Source organism: Carlito syrichta, unplaced genomic scaffold (genome assembly GCF_000164805.1).
Source record: "Carlito syrichta isolate Samal-C Ts95f unplaced genomic scaffold, Tarsius_syrichta-2.0.1 Scaffold303232, whole genome shotgun sequence".
Lineage (NCBI taxonomy): Eukaryota > Metazoa > Chordata > Mammalia > Primates > Tarsiidae > Carlito > Carlito syrichta.
The window spans coordinates 734,801-758,216 of NW_007247328.1; the positions used below are offsets into that span (position 1 = coordinate 734,801).

At 45.4% G+C, this 23,416-nt stretch overlaps 1 protein-coding gene across 2 annotated transcripts in view; it reads left to right on the forward strand.

Annotated features, from left to right (window-relative positions):
* LOC103260518 (phospholipid-transporting ATPase IB) overlaps positions 1-23,416 on the forward strand; it is a 549,519-nt gene that overhangs the window by 305,180 nt on the left and 220,923 nt on the right. For both annotated transcript variants that reach the window (XM_008058151.2, XM_021712400.1), the window contains exons 25-26: positions 3,253-3,436; positions 7,490-7,600. In XM_008058151.2, the coding sequence (XP_008056342.1) occupies positions 3,253-3,436; positions 7,490-7,600 (295 nt within the window). The remainder of the gene's footprint in view (positions 1-3,252; positions 3,437-7,489; positions 7,601-23,416) is intronic.

The following is a 23,416-nucleotide window of genomic DNA, read 5'->3' on the forward strand; positions in this document are numbered from 1 at the left end:
AAAAAAAAAAAAAAAAAAAGAGTTGAGGTTTTACAGATTACCCTGTACTAGGTGGAGTGAGAGGGAAATTTGTTTCACACTTGCTAGTTAATACAAATACGAAGAGTCCCCCCCAAAATCCAGAATTACCTTTTGGAGGGTGGGCCCCTTGTAGAACAAGCGTCCCCTGCTAGGTAAGTGTTCTAGGAACCCATTGGCATCAGTGGACCAGCTAGTGTTGTTGTGAGAGGCTGTGTTCAGCTTCAATGCATTTTTTTTTTTTTTTTGGAGATTCTTTCAGTGTGTTTGCCCATTTCATGATGGGTCATTTACAATTACACCTGCCTGCACCATGCTGAGCGTTGGGCGGTTTTTTGACCAAAAAACGGCATGACCCCTGTGCCCCACCCTCTCTAGTCACCTGATCTCCTCCAAGCGGCTTATTTTGTTTGTTTCTCCATCCGGATGACCAAAGTTATCAAAGGGGAACGTTTTACCAGTGGAGAAGAGGTGAAACAAAAAAACCACAGAAGCACTGAAAGGCATCCAAACTGTTTTGAGCAGTGGAAAAAGCATCTTGATAGATGTTTTGTATCAAACGGAGAGAACTTCGAAGGTGACTAAAGTTTAAACCTGTAAGAATAAATACACGATTTTTTATAAATAAATTCCGGGTTTTCCGGATCCCCCTGGTACCTCACAGCCATCTCATGAAGTGGGCAGCTCTTCCTACCCCCATCCCATGAATGAAAAGACAGGGACTTGTCGTGTCCTCTCCCTGCTTGGATGGTTAGTGTGGCACACCAGGGAAGTTCGTGCTCGGTCATGTAACTATGACCCCTGGGGTTGTTTTCTCCTTACCTTATTTGATCTGTGATTTCTATTGAGTTCAAAAACGAAATGGGAAATGACATTTGTAAAGCAAATTAGAAGTGAGGGCTGTCTCTGTTCACAAGATCAGTCCTTGGCTCCAAGTAGCAGGGGTACCCATTTGGAGGGAAGAGATAGCGTTTAATATCCCTGTATGTCAGAACTGCTTATGTGAAGTGGACTAGAAGCTCAAGTGATAATCAGTGGTAAAACTTCCAGTAACTTCCTTTTAGGCAACCTTCAAGTGATTTCTGGCGTCTGCTACCAGGAAGGTGGTGATTCAGTCCTAGGACCCTCTCAGCGGCTTAGATGATACTTGGAGGTGAATTTAAATTCCAAAGCATGACTGTGTAATCATGGTTGAGGAATCCAAGAGTGTTTAGCAGACGGAAACTGAGCTTTTGGAGGAGGGATGGATTAACTGTCTCTATGTGTCAGCCTTCCAGATATTTGAAAGAAGAGTTAGACTTGTTTGAGTTGTGCCCAAAAGACAGAGTTAGTATGTCTGAAATGCTCAGTAACCACATAAAAGTAATAATAATTTGTAGTGGTTGCATCTGCCTGAGAAGGCCTTGAATTCCTGACATTGCAAACCCTTGTGAAAATTCTAACAGGGATATTGGATTGTACAACCCAACTCCCAAATCCCTCTCATTCGGTTTCTCTATCTCATGTTTATATCCCTGTCACTGAGCAGAGGATTGGTACGTGGTTCTGCATTCAGTTTGCTGTCTCACCAAATGCATCTTCCCAGAATTTGTAAAGTTAAATGTAAAGGTAACACTTAAGTTTTCTGTTGGGAATGGGTATCTGTGTGGGAAGAGACCATCTGAGAGCCATTGTAGGTGGAGGTCATCTGAGGGTTGCCATAGTGGGGAAGTGTGTGGGCATCCACATGTGGGGGTGGCCAGTATAGAGTGTGTGTGTGTGTGTGTGTGTGTGTGTGTGTGTGTGTGTGTGTGTGTGTGTTTGTGTGTGTGTGACTCAAGACTTTACCTGTAAATTTCCAGAACCAAATATCAATGTACCCATCCAGAATGCAGAGTAAACCAGCCCTGCAGGCTAGTGATTCTCTTGTGTTGTTGCGTTGTCTGGCCTTATCCTCTGAATGAACACTTCACTGTAATTGATATTGCTTTGCTTCGGACCCCATAGAGTTTTTGTTGTTGTTGTCTTGTGAGTTGGGGTTTCTGCCGCCCAGGCTGGAGTGCAGTGGTACAATCATGGCTCACCACAGCCTCAAACCTCTGGGCTAAAACCCTCCTGCCTCAGCCTCCTGAGCAACTGGGACTACAGGTGCACACTGCCACCCTTGGCAAATTTTTTTGATTTTTTTTGTAGAGACGAGGTCTCACTATGTTGTCCAGGCTGGTCTTGAACTCCTGGGCTCAAGCGATCCTCCCACCTTGGCCTCCCAGTGTGTTGGGATTACAGACCTGAGCCACTGTACCTAGCAGATCCCAGAGCTTCATATTGGCTCTGACTCCCGGAGGGTTTGAGGACTTGGGAACATTTGGCCAAGATCTTGGATTCCTTGTGGAAACACCCATCTTAGATGGGGGCGGTTCCTCTCTGCCTTTTGGGCCATGCCCCCACAACATTCGACTGCAGGAGACCTTACACCCTGAGTCTCCTATGTCTGAATCCCTCTGCCCTGGTTGCCCTCCAGACACGGCATCCTTCTCTGGGGCAGAGCAGAGAAGTCTTTCTTCTTTCTTCTAACCCTGACCCTCTTTCCGCACTTTCTCGTTCCCTATCATTTTCTTTCCTGTCTGTAGAAGCAGATTTCATAGGAAAACCCCCTGCTGGCCCAGGTTGTATATGGTGGACCACAAAGCACAAAGGAGATCTTTCTGATTTACTGGGGAGGCATTTCCAAAGACCCCTGTAACCAGCTTAACTGCCTATCTCATCCTGGGAATCCCCGTGCTCCGAGGCGCCCTGGAGCCAGGAGGTTCCCAATAGGCTGTGTTATTATTATTATTTTAATTATAAAGATGTGGGGTACAATTCAGGGTTAGGTATACAGATATTGATTATGCAGGTACCCTTGTTGATGAGGTATGCCCCTCCCTCCCCTGGCGGTTTCCCTCAGCTGCCAGTCCCATCCCCCCCACAGTTTCCCACTACTGCCAATCGCTTTCTTAGAGTTTTATAATTGTCCTGTAGGTTGTGTTTTGAGTTAGTCTTGGGTTGTGTATTTCATCTATGAAGTTGGCAAATCCTTGAAAGCCACGAGCTACTGTTTGTTTTCTGAAAGCTTCTTTGCACACGAGCATAAAACGTATGTCTTGAATTTGGAGACTGTCCAATAACTGCCCTTTTAATGTAGCTGAATGCAGATCGCAGCATTGTCCTCTGGGGACATGCACACAGCTGTGACCTCTCCCTCTTTTCTCACAGGGTATCTCCTCTGCAGAAGTCTGAGATCGTGGACGTGGTGAAGAAGAGGGTGAAGGCCATCACCCTCGCCATTGGGGACGGCGCCAATGATGTTGGGATGATCCAGACGGCTCACGTGGGTGTGGGCATCAGTGGAAATGAGGGCATGCAGGCCACCAACAACTCGGACTACGCCATTGCACAGGTCAGCCGCGTGGGCAACTAACTGCCCTGTCCCATTGGCAGAGGGGGCATCTGGGCATTAGAGGCTGGCACCTGACCTTCAGTCCAGCCCTGAGACCACTCCAAGACTATCGCCCTTCTGAGATTGCTGTCTGGGAGAAAGTGCAGGCATATCTGGGTTTTTCTGCGTGTTTTATTTGGGTTTTTTATTTTGAGTCAGAGTCTCACTCTGTTGCCCAGGCTAGAGTGCAGTGGCACAATCATGGCTCACTGTAGCTTCAACATTCTGGGCACAGGTGATCCTTCTGCCTCAGCCTCCCAAGTATCTGGGACTGCAGGCATGCACCACCATGCCTGGCTAATTTATTATTATTATTTTTATTATTTTTTTATAGAGATGAAGTCTCACTATGTTGCCCAGGCTGGTCTCTAACTCCTGGGCTCAAGCGATCCTTCTGTCTCGACCTCCCAAAGTGCTGGGATTACAGGCGTGAGCCACTGTTCCCAGCTTCTCTGCAGTTTTGATCCTGTGCGATTTGGAGGTCCCATCCTGCAGTTGGGCTTCTTTTGTCCAGCTGTGGGACTGGCTGAGTGGCTCTGTTATTCAGGCGAGGTGCCGCTCCTGCCAGACGGGTCTCTGTTCACGATTATCTCACCCTCCGCTCCTGCATCTGCTGCGTGTGCAGTTCCTGGTGCGTCCCTTGTGAAGAGCAACTGAGCTCAGGGCATCCATTCTCTCCAGGCTGGTCCTGGCCAGGCTCCTTCTTCCAAAAGCACTGGGGATACCCCTGGTCAGGTGTTTAAGGTCAGGGACAAGCAGTGATTTACAGCTGCCACCCTCTCTGTAGTCGTGACTGAGGTGCCGCCCAGGACCACTGCAAATCTCAGAGATCGTGAGCCAGGTTTGGGCCGTCATGACCCCATGGGTAGGAGCAACCCCCTGTGGTTGGGCCAGGTTCAATCCATCCCTCTTGGAACCGAGCACTGCATGCAGAGGCTTCTGGTACCCTTGACCACACTGTTGGCCTGAGGATTTATGACCGCTAACAGCAAAGGAAAATAGCCAACCTCCGGATCCTGGAGTGCAAGTTGAGATCACATGGCATGCTGAATCCAGAAAACCCAGACATGGCCGTGAGCACACGCCCTTTCCCCCACCCCAGCCTGCGCTATGTCGTGATTAATCCCAGCTAGGTTGCAAGAGCTCCGTCGTGAGCTCTTGAAGAATCTGTTTGCCTTCATCACATGAACACAAGGAAGAATGCTTTGTACCCCACCAAACTGTAAGCAGGGGCAGTGTCTAAGGCATGAACAAGCTTCCTGCAGCCTTGGGACTATGGGTCAGTCCCTTGCAGCTTTGAGGCTCCACCTTCCCAAATTGGGGGCCTCTGTGTTAGATCACCCCTCAGGTTCCCCTCCAGCTCACCATTCTGCATACGCAGGGAGGCGTTTCAAAATCCTCGTGGCTCAGAAAAGGACACGAAATCCATCTTCTTCCTTTGTCGATTTCAAATGAATCCCCAAGGTCATTCCTGAGTTAGGTCAGGGAAGGAATCTGATGTGACAGGTGGGAAAACTGGGATCCCTCTGCATCAGGCGTCCTGCCTCAGGTCTGGGCGAGCGTACAGGGTCACACAACGGCGGCCCCACACACCTGCCCGAGTCAGATTCTCCAGGCCCGCGGGCCTCAGCTTCCTGCGCCCTGTCAGCGGTTGTAGATGTTAAACATCCCAGCGTTATTAAATACTTGAGTTATGACATCATGCGACTGCAGGGAATCTTAGGAGGTTTCCTAGGAGTTCCAGGCAAATATTTGGCTGTCTTTTTCTTGAAAATGTCTTGGGAAGGGAGATTCCATGACCCGCTTTATTGAAATGGCATACGCGTGGGTTGTGGGACCCAGGGCAATCACTCCCTTCAAATGGAACACAACAGAGAAGGATGGAGCAGGGAGCAGGGCCTTGTCACTCCCTTTGGGGTTCTCTGGCTCCCCCACCCCCGTAGCAGCCACTGCTGCCAAGGTGAACCATGCGTGTGACTGGGCGCCCTTGTGTCTCCTGTCCCTGGTGCTGTTCAGGATTAGGGGGTGCTGGAGTTCAGGACCGGGGGATGCTGGCCTCACGTGCTGTCCCCCAGCAGTGACCTACTTCTGCCTGAATGCCACAACCGGGACAAATTCTCTAGCCCCTACCAAAATGATAGACATTGCCAGTTGAAATTAACGCCTTCTGTTTTCTCTGTTCATTTTTTAAAAATCTATCTATTTATTTTGAATTGTAGTCTCACTCTGTCGCCCAGGCTGGAGTACAGTGGCACAATCATGGCTTACTGTAGCTTCGACCCCCTGGGCTCAGACAATCCTCCTGCCTCAGTCTCCCAAGTAGCCAGGACTACAGGAATGCACCATCATGCCCTGGATACTTTTTCTTTTTCTTTTTGTAGAGACTGGACCTCCCTATCTTGCCCAGGCCGGTCTTCAACTTCTGGGCTCAAACAATCCTCCCACCTCAGCTTCCCAAAGTGCTGGGATTACAGGCATGAGCCACCGCACCCGGCTTTGTTCATGTTAATGTGGAAATTTTTTTTTTTTTTTAGATTATGCATTTGAGGAAGTGGTTAGATACAGAGAAAAGGGGATATTGATCTCAAAGACGTATCCTCGGGAAAGGTTGCAAGAGTTGACTCTGGTCCCATGTCCCTCCAGCCTGCGTCATGCTTGTGTGCACAGTGAAGCCTGGGACTGCCAGCCACCGCCCTCCCTTTGCTGTCCTGCCCTGGGGAGCCCTGGGCAGCCCTGCGGCCGTCGTGTCCTATTGTGCTCCGGCTTCCCACTGTCCTCGGGAGAGAATCATGCCTGCTCCCTACCCTCTTAACGTTTTAGGAACAACCTCATGAAGACGGCGTTTTGATTTAGGATATACATTTTTTTTTCTTCCTGAAAACAAATCATTGTGGCACTCGAGTCCAGGCCTTCAGGATGACTTGAGCAGATGTTCTCTGTGCCCATTGAAGTCTAACATCAGGGGTCCAGGTCAGACGCAAACTTCCTTTTTATGTGTTTAGCCCGTTATTTTATGATTCCCCATTCCCCTTTGGAATCCTTAATGAGCCTTGATGGGGAGTTTTATTTTTCCATATGCACCTATACTGCCATTTTGAAGTCGTCATTTCGGCTCTGGGTGTGTGGCTAAGCCCAGAGCCTCGCGCTGACCCCCTGAAGAGCTCGCTGACATGTGACTTCACGTGGGATGTGGTCCCGTCTTTAGTGCCATGGGGATTAGTGTGTCGTTTCCTCTTGGAAATACATCTTTTTTTTAAAGTGTTGTGTTTTCAGTCAGGGTTAAATTTAATTTCAAAAGTCATCTGAAAGTAATAATTTCCAATTGCTAAAGAGTTTCTAATGTTCTGAGATGTTCTCATCACAGCTTGTCTCTCCTGGTTGCATGGTAGGGTTAAAGCTAGTGGGAACACAAACAGGGCATTCCAAGTAGCTAGAATCACAGGCACATGCCACCACACCCTGCTAATTTTTTTGAATTATTGTAGAGACGAGGTCTTGCCATGTTGCTCAGGATGGTCTCAAACCCCTGAGCTCAGGCAATCCTCTTGCCTCGGCCTCCCAAAATGCTGAGATTACAGGCTTGAACCACCGCGCCTGGCCGTGTGTGTCCCTTTTTTAGTGACTATACTGCGGTCTGAGTGTCCCTGTCTCTTGTTCCTATTATCACCATACACCTGTGACTGCTTGGAGGTGTCTGATTCCTGCACTTCTCTTCAGCTCAGGGGTCGCCTTCTGTCAGTAATTCAGACCCTGGAAGGCATTAGCATCAATGGAGTTGCTGAGAACAGCGATGGGAACCCAGCAGCATGTCTGGGGAAACTGACAGCACTGTCGACTTAGGAGCGGATGTGTGTGTTCTCCCTGGGCCTGAGCGCCCGCCTTTGGGGACCGGTCTCCTCAGCTCTCTCTGCCCCTGCACCTCCACCCATCTCGTCTGTCTCCTCTCACGGAGATCTCTGGTGACTTTCCCCCCCCAGGGACAGGCCCTCCTGACCTCGTTCCTCCTCTTTTCAGTTTTCCTACTTGGAGAAGCTTCTGCTGGTCCACGGGGCGTGGAGCTACAATCGGGTGACCAAGTGCATCCTGTACTGCTTCTACAAGAACGTGGTCTTGTACATCATCGAGGTAAGGGACGCGTTGTTCCTTGGGGACATCTCGAAGCATTCTGAGTCACTCCAAGAAAGGGTTTTGTTCACATGAAATTAAAGAAGAACTCGCTGTGACGTACCAAAACCTGGGTCGCTCGTAGCCAGCCTGGTCCACCGTTCAGCCTAGATCCTCATATGAACTGGCCCACGCAGGCACTTTGGCCACCTCACTCCACCCCTCTGTCCTCCCTCACTCTCCCTCTCTGCTCCTGGCTTCCTCTTTGCCACACCTCTTCCTTGGGTCCTTGGCTGGAGTAGAATGTCACTCACACTCCCCTTGTAGGTGGTCAGAGCCTGGGCAGCGTAGGCCCACACCTTTCCAGGTGGGCACTGAGACGTCGCTAGACAACCCACTCAGGTTTTTCTTGCTTAGAATGAACAGAACCTGGCCGGGCATGGTGGCTCACACCTGTAATCCCAGCACTTTGGGAGGCTGAGGCGGGAGTATCACTTGAGCCTAGGAGATCGAGACCAGCCTGGGCAACACAGTGAGACCTCGTCTCTACAAAGTAAAAATAAAAATACAGCCAGGAGTCCCAGCTACTCAGGAGACTGAGGCAGAAGGCTCTCCTGAGTCCAGGAAGTCGAGACTGCAGTGAGCTATAATCATGCCACAGCACTCCAGCCTGGGAGACAGAGTGAGGCCCACTCTCAGGAAAAAAAAAAGAAAAAAAAAGAACAGAGCCTGATTGCTTGTATTTCTCGCAGACTGTGTGAATTTTCTGAGCACCTGTTTACTGCTTCTGGGATACTTAAACACCAGTAGTTACAATGGAGGGTGTGGGAGTGAGGTGTGCAAAACAATGAGGTCATTGAAAACTTCACAGTGAGATCATATTCTGTCATCAGACAATTTTCCAAGATGCCGACTCTGTCACAAGTAAAACGAATGTACGTGCAAGAGGGATTGGGCATGGGAACAGGAGGCAAAGGCACTTTATGTCTGCTGGCAATGGAAGAATCAACCACCCGGTTCTTCCTTTGTGAGAACAGCTCTACTGTAAAGGCGTGGCTTTGGCGGTCATCATGGTGACCGATTTCCAAGTGTGTTTAGAAAAGGGGCCGCAGGCAGTCCCTCCACGGAAGAAGATTGCGAGGCTCAATGTTGGCGGAGTTCTAGTATCTCATCCTATCACGGGTTATTTTGTATCTGATTTCTCAACTTCTAGCAAAAATAATAACCAAGGCAGAAATCAACTCTTCCTGAGGGAGGCTCTTAAGAGACTCAGTGAAGTGACTTGCCAAGGTAACGGTGACTTCATCAAGTTGTCTGATCTTTTCCATCGGCTCATTCAGGTCAAACATGTAGGCTCATGTCACTCCTCTGATGACCAAACTACTCAAGTGTGATTTTCCCCGAGTTGTGCAGGTTGTTCACTGCACAAGGCTACCCACCCCAAAGAGTGAACGGGGCAGAAGCATAGCCTAGGCTGCTTTGTCTCTCCAGCTGCCCAGAGCCCACCTGGAAATGGCAGTGCACTTTTCTAATGTGCCTCGGTCAGCCTACTTGTGAGATGCATGTACATCTGTGGAGAGGATGCCTCTCCCAGCTCCCAGAAGAGCTCCTTGAGGGCTGGGGAGCAGCCCTGATTCTTAAAGTATGTCCCAAGCAATCAGAAGAGATCTGGGTAAAGTCCTGAAAATAGACCCGTTCTTCCCAATTTGACTCCTTTTATGTGAGATGTCCTGTCTGCCTATATTAAACAAATAGCTGTTTCCCTAGGAAGAAAATGTACAAGGCCCCTGCTGGCCCTTGAGAGATTTGGAGACGTAATTGCCATTTTATCCAGTAGAGTGAGGTTAATATCAATAATTTTAAAAATGATTCCTGATTTGCCTGCCCGTCTTGTGCTGTGATTTTCAACTCGGTCCTCTCTGGGTAGGAACTCATAGATGTCTGTTTATGGATTCTGTATTTCTCTCTCTTCTTGGCCCTGATTTTTACAGTTCCCTTTTGGCATTTAGAGACGTTTGTCGCCCGTTCTCCCACATTTCTTTGCGTCTGTGATAGGAGTCACTCCTAAATGTCGCTTGAGGTCACAACTGACAGCGTAAAGAGGTGTTGGATCCCTGTTCCTACATGCCATCCCAAGTTCCCAGCGTTTCTGCTGTTGGCCTTACAGGGTGTCTTAATAATCTGGTTTTCCTCACCATCAGCGGATTGCAGAGAGTCTAGACTTCTTATCGAGACATTCTCCCTGGCTCCCAACGTTTTCGCTTTCCAGAACATCCCCAGGGCCCCTCTTAGTCATTTACACCTACTATCTTGCTGGAGGGGTTTTAACCTCAAGTGGGCTGAGGCTGAGGAGACTGCAATTTTCGTCTGTCTGAAAAATTTCATCCAGAACAAGGCATTGAAAGTGCCATTGGAGGGCCTCAAATTAATATTTCAATTGTAGCTGCACCATGGTCATCATATGGTCTTTTGTAAACAGCCTTTTAAACCGTTTTTGATAAAGTTTTTTTTTTTTTTTTTAAGTAAAAAGCCTCCACCACCCTGCGCTTAATTTTCTATTTAGAATTTCTAGGAGATTTTAATTTGGAAACCAAGAAAGCAAGATCCTTGACAGGGCCCATGTGGTGAGAACATTGACTCAGAGTGTCTACCACTGCCAAATTACTTTCTTGGCATCAATGTGCACCTCAAATATCATCTTGAAAACAGGAAAATCGCCAGGCTTGTTGGCTCAGCCTGTAATCCCGCGCCTTTGGGAGGCTGAGGTGAGTGGATTGACTGAGCCCGCGGGTTCGAGACCCGCCTGGGCAGCGAGACCTCATCTCTACAATACATCAAAAAATCAGCTGGGCGTGGTGGCACACACCTGTAGTTCCGGCTACTCGGAAGGCTGAGGCGGAAGGATCGCCGGAGCCCAGCAGGTCGAGGCTGCGGTGGCCGGAAGCGGCCACTGCACTCCAGTCTGGGCGACAGAGTGAGACTCCAACTCAAAAAAAAAAAAGAAAATAGGAAAATCCTAATTGCATGTTATTTTAGTGTGTTTTGAACTGTAAGATCAAAGATGGTTGTAAGTTGATTTGTTCATTTGCAAAGAATACTTTTTTGTTCTAAAGGTAGCCTCATAATTAGTTAGGTGAGAATAAACTAAATACATTACTTATTTCTCTTAAATCATTTTCTTATAACTCATGGAAGGATCCTTTGCAATAGCCAATGTGTTCTCATCTCAAATGTCCTCTGAGATGTGTAACTATCATCATTTAAAAGTATAGTGTAAGACCGGTGGCAGTGGCTGGTGCCTGTCATCCCAGCGCTTTGGGAGGCCGAGGTGAGAGGATTGCCTGAGCCCAGGAGTTTGAGACCAGCCTGGACAACATGGCAAAACCTCATCTCTACAGTAAATGAAAAAATTAGCCAGGTGTGGTGACGAGCACATGTAGTTCCAACTACTTGGAAGGCTGAGGCAAAAGGATCACCTGAGCCCGGGAGGTTGAGGCAGCAATAGCTGTGATCGTGCCATAGGACTCCAACCTGGATGACAGAGTAAGACACCAACTCAAAAACAAATAAACAAACAGTCTAAAAGCAGTTTCGCAAATTTGAAAAAAAAATACACACTTGCATTTCATGACCTGAGTCATTGGATGAGGAACATGATGTGATATGGTTTGTCGTTTAAGACTGAGGGGAAGTGCTATAAGCCCATGGCATAGCACAGTCAACTCACTTGGTATACTAGCCTGGAAAAGTGGATTTTTCTGCACACGGAAGGCGTGGATGTGCTGTTCTTGCTGTGGAATACAAGCAGAAGTTTCCCTCCACTCCCCCACCCCGCCCCGCCCGTCTCTCCATCCATTCCTTGTTATCTATCCTGACTTTTTTCTCTGTAGTTAGAGATATTTACGTATACCAATAAATCAGCATTTGCAGATAAATGTCATTGTGTAGTACAATGCATTCTGCAACTTGTGTTCATGTAAGTGTCTTATGGAGACCCTTCCCCATCACTGTATCTGGCTCCATCCAGTGCATGGCATTTCACAGGGTGATTTCCCACAATCGATTTAACCATCTTCTGCACTGATCAACATTCTAGTCATCTCCAGTTTCACTTCCAAAAACCCTGTGAGGTGACAGCTTTCCTGCTACAAAGACCAAACTCCAGAGATGGGTGGCAGTGTGGGTTGCACAGCAGTTGGGAATGTTCTGGACTGCTCAAGTTCAAGTGTGATCTGCTGGGACTGTTCACTTTTTATTTTTATTTTTTATTTTAAAGATGTAGGGCACAATTCAGGGTTAGATATACAATTGGTGTTGTTCAGGTGAAGTGTGGGCCTTACTTTGGTCCCCACTTCACCTGGTTTGAGATCAGATACCCTTATTGATGAAGTGTGCCTCCACCTTCCTCCCCTGGCAGTTTCCCATCTACTGCCAAGGCCACTTTAAAATGGTTAAGATGGTAGACTTGATGTATATGCTATCCAATTTTTTAAATGTCAAAAAGAGAGAGAGAGAAAAGAATGTCACAAACACTTGGTCACTTTCATCACCTTGAAGGAGAGAAGAATATGCAAGAATATGCAAGGATGGACTGTGGGCTTTGGGGAGCTTCTTGAAGGTTTGGGAAACAAGCCCTACATGCCATTTTGTTTTATATGACACTAATGCAATGGTCAGTTCCGTGTCTGTGGCCAGATGGACCAGATCTCTGAGAAGGTGAAATTTGTTGTGGGCTGAAATGCTCAGAGCTTCTTCAGAACCTTGCAGGGGAGCTGGGATTCCATCAGCCGGCTGGGGGAGGGGTGCATTCCCCACATGTCTGTGTTGGGGCAGTGGGAATGGGCTAAAATTAGCAAAGCCAGGGAGGCAGGACTGAACAGGGCATTTGAGTGGCCAGGGAAGGGGATCTGAGTAGTTCCACAGGAGTTGTGTTGTCATTAGAAGATGGGTTCCCCCTCTTTTTTTTCTATTTTGGGATAAGAAAGTTACATGATGGAAGTGATTTAAGAAAATTTGTCAACATGGAGGGCGGGTAGTAACAGAGAACAGAAATGTAATATTGTAGTTTTAAGCCTGGGCATAAATCATGACCATGATGCAACTATCTCTTCATATAATTTATAAGCAGAAAGCAATGGCCAATTTTTAAAACCTCTTTGATTTTGACAATGGGAGGAATTTGCTTTCAACATAAGGACTGGGGGTGAAAAGGTTAGGGAAGGGTTCCTATAAAATTTTGAAGTTCTAATTGACCTCTCTGTGGTATCTCCTAAAGTGAAGCATTGAGTACATTCTTTAAAGTTTTATACTATTTAGCAAACTAACTAGCAGTTAGTCAGAATTTCCTGAACAGTGTCGTTTCAAAGCACCGCAACATCAGGATTTTAAGCATTTATTAGGAATGTATTTGTTCATGGACTTTCTGAACCCCTGGGAAAAAGGTATTTGGAATTGGATAAAAATTTTAGAGGCAGTGAAATCCAAATAGAAAAACAATGGGAATGTTAACTTGAATTTGGCCCATATTTTTTAAAGTTTAAATGTTGCTGTAACAAAGAATATACGCCAAATTATCTTTGAAATAGAGATGAGACTTTGAAATCATAAGGATTAGGTGGCTGGTCTTAACACAGAGAATAACCATAACATACAGATATCAATAGGTTTTTAAATGGGAATTATATACTACTTGGAGTGTCTACTTATTTTTGGCGACACATATAAGAAATTTTAGTGTGTTCTTGGGGTCATTAAAACGATATGGGACTAAAGCCAGGAAATGGAATGCGTATTTAGCATGGAGGTCTGGAAATATTATCACTGAATGGGAAATAGGGATTCTAAGACCATAGTAGTTTTGGAAACAAATGATACCTAACCTACAGAATTTGGTTGGCAGCTAGTTAAAATTTATCAATATCTGACCATACTAAAACAGCAAACAAAAAGACCTCTATTCTACAACACTACAAGATATGAGAAAAGGCCTTACTGGCATTTCGTTTTAGGTTTTCAAATTTAAAAAAGTGTAATGGATTACAGTTCACGTATAAATTGCCATTCTAACCCCAGAAATTTCCAGTACTTGAGTACTTTGAATTTTTTATTTTTTTCTGTAAACTATACCTATTTCCTTTTGCTATTTTATGGCTTTACTTTTTTCTGTTGTTTTTTTTTCCCCCTCTATTCTTTGGGTCATTATTGTTTGAAAATAATTACATCTAAATTGCCCTTGCTCTCATTTGCTCTATGATTGGCATCTTGATTGGGAGTCCTTAATTAAATAGGCTCATGCACAGAGATGCTATGGATTGGTTAGCCATATTGGTCAGTAATCTATCTCCAGGCTATGGTGATGTAAATGGTGAAACAAGTCACTGACTTGGGGATAGATTTTATTTGAAAAGTTAGAATCCATAGAGAATAGATGTTTTCAGCCATGATCAAACATTCATCCAGAGACTTTTTTCCTTCTTGGATATAATGCATGACTGAACTGCACCTCGAAACAATGTGTTTCATTCTGGATACACAAGAAATTTCATTATATGGCAGAAGACAAAATTCTGAGCCTTCCTCTTCTGGCCTGTGCATCTGTTTGGCAGAGGTGGCTTCAACTTTCCTGATATACCGGGGGTGCCAAAAAAGTGTAGATGCATTTTAAGAGACGTTAACTATATATGATTTTTTGACGCTGAATTGAATGACGGTAGCAACGTGTAATATGACACTCGCTCAAAAGATGGCATTCATCAGATGAATGCTAGTGTCACCATGCAGCAGTAGGACAGTCAAAGAAAATGGTGGAAGCACAATTGTTGTTTGAGGAGTACAAGACCATTTTGAAGCAGTATTTGAAATTCGAGAACATTGTGGAAGGACCACAAAATGGAGGCATGAGTATGTAACAGAATCTCCAACACGCCTAATAGTTGCACGCGTGCGTGATGAGTTTGAGAGGCATGATACTGTGTGTGATGTGCACAAGGGATCGGAAGGGCTCACCCAGCAGCAAGTCCTGCTTCTTCTGCTATGGTGTTGGGACAGTCTATACACTGGCCACAGAAGTCTGAACAATGTGCCCCTGAGATGGGAGTTATCAGAACAAGCTTGCGACCCATTCTTAAAAAAGCAAAATGGAAAATTTTCATTCCAAGATTGTTATTCCTAAAACATGTGTACTTTTTTTTAGCACCCTCTGGAGACTATTTGAAGGACTAGATTGACAGCTGTGAGCTTGACGTTTTCATGTTAATAGGTAAAAGGCAAATCGAAAAGTACAGTCCACCTATGGACCCTTCTGTAAAGCCTGTGGCTTTGTCACGTGTGCGATCACTCATTTTGTATTAAAAGCTTTAATCAGGCTTTGACCACTCACTCGATGGCAGGCAGAATGCTAATACCATGGTGCTGGGGCAAACTCTGCAGGGTTCCATGTCTAATGGGGATGGGAAAGACATGAGGACAATCCACCCTGGCACCCACAGAGGGTTGGTTCCAGCACAGCCCCCCTTCGGATTCCAGAACTAGTGGATGTTCGAGTCCTTGATATGAAATGAGGTCATGTTTGCATATAATCAGCACACATTCTGCTGTGTACTTTAAATTATCTTTCTATTGCTTACAATTCCTAATACACTGTACATAGTTGTGATACCATATCAGGTTTTTCATTTGTAATTTTTGTGTTGTATTGCTATCTTTTGCTGTTTTTTTTTCCTTGAATATTTGCAATCTGTGGTTGGTTAAATATTTAGATATGGAGGGCTGTCTGTGAGCATACATGCTCTGAGGGCTGTGTGCACAGAATACTCTCCACATATGTACTATGGGCACTCGCCATGTGTGCATGGAGCACTCTTGGCATGTCTACCGGGTACCCTCTGTGTGTGCACGGGGCGCTCTCTGTGCCAGCAGGCCCAGTGCCAAGCCCATCCCAAAAACATCCCACTTGCAGAGTCCATGATTACCTGGTGGTTCCTATTTTGTGCCAATAACTGTTGAGAGCAGTGATTACAATTTTAATATGTTGGTGGGAAAACTATGTAGAGAGACTTCCCGTTGGGCCACTGAAAAATGAGAATTAAACTAGAAATGCAAACACTCTGCGTTTGACTCTGTTGGCCTCCTGCATCCTCAATTTCCGAGTCAATGCTCGGGTCGTGGGTAGAAGATGAACAAGACAGTCCCTGCCCTTGGAGCAAGATAAGAATTCCCAGGATTCCAACACAGTGTGGGGGGGGGGACTGCTCTCCTAGAAGAAGGCTGCTTGCAGTGAAAATCTTCCAGTGGTGGTGGGGTGGGCGCTGGGGTCCCAGGATGAAATCAGTTAAGGCCTGTCGGAGCTGATCCCGTAAAGGGGTGGGAAGAGAGGTCAGGGGATGTGCCCAAGAGCGGCCACACCTGCCGGTCCCATCCATGCTCTGTCTGTCCATCTCTGGGGTCAGTGTCAGCCGCTAGCTGGGCCTTCGGTACTTAAGAGGCCGATGTGCTGGGGTTTCACATTTCAGCGGGAAGACGGCTGCAGAACTAGTTAGACATGTGCTTAGGAATGTTCTCTCCAAGGCCAGCTGGTTGCTGGGCTTATAGAGCCGAGAGTTTATTAGCAAAAGGTGGAGACAGGGGATGAGGGGACGGGGAGGAGGAGGTAAGTATTAAGCCAGAGAAACACTAGCAGTCTGGAGGGATTCCCTGCAAGATACACAATCACTTTGAACTTTATAAAAATAGACTCTTACTGCCCTTTCCATGTGACAATGTATGCTTTTTTTAAAATGATGTTTTTGCAGCTGCCTTACCTAAAAGGGTTCTTCTAAAGATCCAGCCCTAAGAATATATATATATAGATATGTTTAGGCATTGATGGTTTTTAAATGGAGTCTTTGAAACTCTATAAAATGTTTAAATCTTGGAATTTAAAAAAAAGTGCAAGTTCAAAAACAGAGCCTGGGCAAAGGACTTCCAGGCCTCGCTGGACTTGGAGAGACCGGCCCCGTGCTGGGACTGTGCTTTCTAACTCGGTGTCCACTCTTCCTCCCCACCTGTTTCTGTGGCAGAAGTGAAATAGCACCCCAGCCTGGGGGTCAACTCACCTCCTCCTCCCCACGCATGAACACTCACGTGTTCCAATTCACTTCCCTTCCTCCCCCCGCCCCCGCCTCAGCTTTCCAAGTAGCTGGAACTACAGGCACATGCCACCACACCCAGCTAATTTTTGATTTATTGCAGAGATGAGGTCTTGCCAAGTTGCCCAGATTGGTGTTGAACCAGTGGGTTCAGGCAATCCTCTCACCTCTGCCTCCCAAAGTGCTGGAATTATAAGCGTGAGTCACCGCACCCGGACTCGCCTCTCTTTTCAAAGGCCGATTTCCTGCAAAGACAGCATGCGCATTGTGTAGTACTGGTTGCTTGTAAGGGTGCGTGTTATTTTATTTTCCAAACTGGTTATGACTTCCTTAAGGATAGTGTCTGTTTCTTTATTTGTCCCCTTCAGGACTTAGTACACAGTGCTCTATAAGGAAGTAATCCATTGCCACGTTTCAATAGAGGCAGACATGTAAGACTTTTCTATTGGCATTTGGCGGTTTGGGTTTTTTTTTTTTAGAATGTAGGAGAAGATTACTTAAGTAGTGTATTATGTGTCTTTTCTCTTAGAATGCCTTTCTGATGTAACTCAAACCTTTCCTGGGATGATTTTCGTACAGACAACTATACCTTCCATGTACTAGAAGTTACATTAATATTACATCGTGTGTACCCCCCATCTTTTGAGAGAATAAAGAGTAATTTTGATTGCAGTCTTTAAGCACGTTTCTACCTGAATCTGACTGTTATCTTGGCTGAAACTCCCAACTAGCTTTTCATTCTTGTGATGTGGACTTTACCAGTTGGGTTTTTCTGACTGGTTTCTCTTGCCCTTTGAGTTTTTTGTGGTGCTCTGCTGTTGTTTGTCCTGGTCTCTCTTCTACCACTAGGGACCTAGTTGCCTACAACGTTTGAAAGCAGATTTCCTTTCATTTATAAGGTTAATTCTGTGACAGTGTCTAAGCACAGATCCACTGCCTATACCCGTCTGTCCATGTTTTTTTCCATGTGTACCCAGAGAGCACCATTCTGACCAGGTGGATGTCAGCGATCATGAATTGAGGGTGGTAGAAAGATTGGGAGTGGAAACTTCAGGGACAGGCTGTAGAAAAACTGGCTTGTCCACAGGAACAGCATCTTCTGTGGTGCATGAGAGAGAAGATCGCGGGAGGGAGGCCCGGGGAACTCAGAGCACATCTCTTTGTGGGGGCGGGTGACCTCTTTCGGTGACGGTCCTACATTTGAAGCAGAGGCTCAGGGCCAAGATGTCTGATCTCTTCTGCTCCTTTTCTGTGAGCAGATCAGCCTGACTTGGGTGTGAGATGTAGATCTTTACCTACAGTTTTAAAGCATCCTTATATATGCAAGGAAAATGTAATTATCTATGATAAAGCAATTCACCTTTGTTTTTTCTTGGCTTACGAGTGTGTTGCCTTTGACCTTTAGCTAAAATAGCTTGTGTGTATAAGTATCACATCAGGAAACTCATCTCTCCTCCAGTCGATGTTCTTTGAAGTGGTAAGTAATCCTCACTGCATTCCGAGGATGAGGACGCATGTGAATGGTTTCCAACAGATGTCCTGGGAGTTTAGAATGTCCGTCACTACTCAGCACCCATGTCCTGGCAGGTCAACCGGACTATTTAAAGAAGGTTCAAGAAGAGGGGTGGTGTATGTGCCTTCTTGCCTGGTTTTTCAAACGGGGAGGAGGCAGGATGCATTCTATTAAATGCCGTGGGTACCTCCCAGAGCATGCCAGCAAAAGGCTGATTAAAATATTGGCCTCTTTTATCCAGGGATTATAGGATGAAGTTCATTATTGCTCCTTTAATTAAGCTGCATGTTGTTTTGATCATCTTTTTGTCGGTCCCTTGCCAGTTTGAAAGTTGCTTTTTCTTAACAGAAGCTTTTAAGTAGAAGCTTTGACCTCCTTGTCAGCCTCACCTTAGAGGCTGCCTTTATTCTATAAAATTCTGTGTTCTTATTTTATAAGGTATAGTTTGCATGTGGTAAAATTAACCCTTTTAGTGCACGGTTCCATGAGTCTTGACAGAATGTACACAGTGGTGACTCACTACTCCCCTCAGATGCAGAACAAGGCCGTCATGCCTGAAATTCCCTACTCTCCTCTGTAGCCAGCCACGCCCCCACTCCCAGTTACTGTTTTCTGGCCCTATGATTTTCTCTTTGTTAGAAAATTATATAGTATATAATTGAATTATATAGTATATGGTCTTCTGATTCTGACTTTTTTCACTCAGCAGAATTCATTTGAGATTCAGCCATATTGTTGTCTCAGTAATTTGTCCTTTTTATTGCTGAGTAGCATTCCACTGAATGGATATACCACAGTTTGTTTGTCCATTCACCTGTTGAAAAACCTTTAGGCAGCCGGGCTTGGTGGCTCAGCCTGTAATCCCGCGCCTTTGGGAGGCTGGGGTGAGTGGATGGCCTGAACCCGCGGGTTCAAGACTCGCCTGGGCAGCGAGACCTCATCTTTACAATAAAATCAAAAAATCAGCCAGGCGTGGTAGCGCATGCCTGTAGTTCCGGCTACTCAGAAGGCTGAGGCCGAAGGATCGCCGGGGCCCAGCAGGCAAGGCTGCGGTGGCCGAGAGCGGCCACTGCACTCCAGTCTGGGCGACCGAGTGAGACTCCAGCTCAAAAAAAGAAAGAAAAATATTTAGGCCATTCTGGATTTTTGTGGTCATAAATAATGCCTCTATAGACATTCATTCTTAAGTTTTAGTATAAACACAGGTTTCCATTTGATTTGCCAAATACTTAAAAATGGCTAAGTATTACTTCCATGTTCAGCATCTTTTCATTGACTTAGTTTCCCTCTTTATACCCTTTTTGGTGAGGTGTCTGTTCAAGTCTTTTGTGGTAGTGCATATTTTTGACAATGTATTCACCCCTTAGCAGGCCCAGCGTTTTCTCTGAGGGGAGTATACCTTGTGTGAATGACTCATGGATATTCCCTTTAACCTTCCCAAAAGATTTGCTTTTTGAGCCAAATGCTCCTTTGTAGTCAAACTCCTACTCATGCCCCCCCCCCCCAGTCTCTGGCAACCACCTGCTTTGTATTAAACCAAATGAATATGCATTTGGGTTTCAGGCAGTATAGGACATACAGCTTTGGTCATTGGGAGTATTCTTGTGGTCATCCTGGAACTTTCTGAAATGGTCAGCTCGGAAAACCAGAGGCTAAAGGGGCATTTGTGTCCCTTCCCTTCTGGTTTCCCATTGCCCTCTAGAGAAAAGCCTAGCTGGCACTGGCTTTGCTCCCACTTGGCCTCCTTGCCTGGGCTTCCCATCATTGAGGAGTTCAGGGAGCCCAACTACAAGGAGCTGCAAGCCCTTTCTTCCCCCTCCTACCCTTCTCTTCTCCTTCCTCCTCCTCCTCCCTCCCTTCTCTTCCTCTCCCTCCTTCCGTTCTCTCTCTCCCCTCCCTCCCCCCTCCTCCCCTCCTTTCCCTCCCCCTCTTCTCTTCTCTCCTACACACACACACACACACACACACACACACACACACATATTCTCTTTCTCTGTCTCTCTCTCTTTCTCATAATCCTACACATGTGGGGTACAATTCAGGGTTAGGTATACAAATATTGATCATGCAGGTACCCTTGTTGATGAGGCATGCCCCTCCCTCCCTTGGCAGTTTCCCTCAATTGCCAATCCCACCACCCCCCTGACAGTTTCCCATTACTGCCAAACGCTCTCTTATAGTATTATAATTGTTCAAGATCTGCTTATGAGTGAGAACACATGGTAGGTACTCTGTTCTTTGCTTCTGTGATAGATCACTGAGTATGATCGACTCCAAATCCATCCAAGATGCTGCAAAGTCCATATATTGTCCTTCTTTACATGCCATCATTGTTATGGGATTTATGGAGTGATCCCAGCTCATGTACACGTGTCAGCCTCTAGTTCGTCATCTCAGTTGTTAGACCTCCTGGGGGAGATCCATCCATCCATGGCTGAGTTTCGAGTCAAGTTGTGATCAAGGTATTGGTTCTGTACATCACAAACCAAGGGAACGTTTGAAAAAAGCTAAAGCTTAGTCTCCTTGAAGACAACTTAAGCCTAGAAAAGCTATGCATGTATTTTATACATACGCATATGTGAACAGTAGCAAGGAATTCTCTTCCCTGCTATTCTCATTCCCGAGAGGGCAGGTGGCTCACACGTGCTGGGGCAGGGATTTCCCTGTGTACCCCTGGGTGACCAAAGCTCCGTAGTCCTCATTACTTGGGGTTTATAAGAAAACGTAGTTAAAATGCTCATGATTCCATACATTTCTTTAGCTTTTAAATATGGATGTTACATTAAACCATGCATCACAATTCATGAATATGCAAAGGTGTTCTGAGCCCGTGTTTAGTATATTTAGTCAATTTCTCTTCCACATTCACTCAATGACAGCTGAAGGAGTTTCTTTAGGGTGACAGATTGTCAGCACATTGACATAGATTGTTTTAGATGTATATTTTTAGTGGGAGTGAATGATTTTTAAGTGAGCTTTTCTCAGAATTGTAAAAGTCAGGAAAAGAATTGCTATTTCATGTGTCAGACTTACAGAATTTTCCTCCCCTTTTTGAATTACAGTCTATCTCATTAGTAACTATTAACAAGCATCTTGTAAAATAAAAAAGGAAATCTGAAGTTTGCTGAAAACATCCTAACATCTACTGGAATAGGGCCTTTAATAAATATGCTAAAGAAATGTATCTTAGATCTCATTGCCCCAAGATATAGAAAGATTAATTTTAAATAGTATGGAATTGTTTCTGGTCTTCTATTGCATTTTATTATTCATTAATTTTTTGAGTGGAGTGTCTTGCTTTGTAGCCCAGGCTGGAGTGCAGTAGCATGATCACAGCTCACCATAGCCTTGAACTCCTGGACTCAGGTGAGCTTCCCACCTTAGCTTCTGGAGTACAGGTGTGTGCCATCATGACCAGCGAATTTTCTTTTTCTTTTTGTAAAGATGAGATCTTGCTAAGTAGCCTAGGCTAATCTCGAACTCCTGGACTCCAGTATTCCTCCTGCCACAGCCTCCCAAAGTGTTGGGATTACAGACATGAGCCACCATGTCCAGCCTGCATTTTATTATTTAATCTATCCTTAGAAAAAGAACCAGTCAAAACTTGGTAGATGGAGAGGGCTTTTCTTTACATTTTTTTGGTGAGATTTGAAGTCTGGAGTTCTCAGAACAATATTTACCTAACATATCTATTTTTAAAACTATGATCACTTGTAAGGACCATGATTTCTTTTCTTTTTTTTTTTTTACACTTTTATCGAACCTTTTATTTTACAACATGAGGTAAAAGGAAAAAGTTCTCTTCTATTTTACACAGCTATAGTAAAATATTTTAGACTTCAGGGCTTTGTAAGTGATTACACTCCTCAAATGTTGGGATCAAGTAAACAAGTTTTAACTTAACTCCTTGAATTTTCCAGTTGACTCTTCCCTTACCATAGTAACAAGGCTTAATTAGTTATATAAGTTTCTTCAAGGCCAAGTTTTATCATTGTTGCTGATGTCTTTAGAGCTAAGCACTATTGTTTCAATCAATATCCATTAATTCCATTTCAAAAATGAGTTTTGCATTTGGTGGACTTTTGGCATCAGGTTGTCCTTTCTTTCCATAAGCCCATTCTGGGTGAATCTCCAGTCGAGCCTTTTCTCCTTTACTCATAGTCAAGAATACTTCATCCCAGCCTCTGGTAACTTTGCCTACTCCAACCTTAAAACTTAAAGGCTTGGCATTTTTCTTTTTCTTTGAACTTGTTTGAATATTAGTATCAAAGACAGTCCCATCCTGTAATGTTCCTATATACCAGCAGTGAACAACATCGCCCTTTTTTGGGAAAGTTGGTTTTATCTCCCTTTTTGAGAACAGATTTTGTATATTTTGGTGGCCCCTCATCCAGAGTCTCTTCAGATTTGGTTTCTTTGGGTTTATCTTCACTAAGCTTCACATTTTTCACTTGCTCACTTTACTTATGCTTTCAGTACCCTTGAAACGCTTAGTTTCAAAAAGGTGGTTATACGCTGCAACCAAATGGTCCTTGTTAGCAGCCTTGGCCACCTTTTTTTTTTTTTTTTTTTTTGAGTTGGAGTCTCACTCTGTCACCCAGACTGGAGTGCAGTGGCCGCTCCCAGCCACCGCAGCCTCGCCTGCTGGGCTCCGGCGATCCTTCCGCCTCAGCCTTCCGAGTAGCTGGAATTACAGGCATGCGCTACCACGCCTGGCTGATTTTTTGATTTATTGTAGAAATGAGGTTTTTAATGTTTCCTAATAATTTATGTTCTGCAAGAAACGAATCTGAGCCGTGGTCCTGCAGAAACTTGATAATGTCCTTCTTGGGCAGCTGCTGACTCTATTGCCCAGTCTGGAGTGCAGTGGCACGCTCATGGCCACCGCAGCCTTGACTTGCTGGGCTCAGGCGATCCTTCTGTCTCAGCCTTCTAAGTAGCTGGGACTACAGGAGCACGCCACCACTCCCGGCTAACTTTTTTTTTTTTTTTTACCATAGAGACAAGATCTTACCAAGTTCCCCAGGCTGGTCTTGAACCCACTGGCTCAGGCAATCCACATGCCTCAGCCTCCCAAAGTGCTGGGATTACAGACTGAGCCACTGAACCTGGCCATGATTTCTTAAGAAAAAGACTATTGGGATTCAGGGCTAAGTTGTTTGATGATGACCTGGTTATTACTCCTGGAAGTACTGCAAA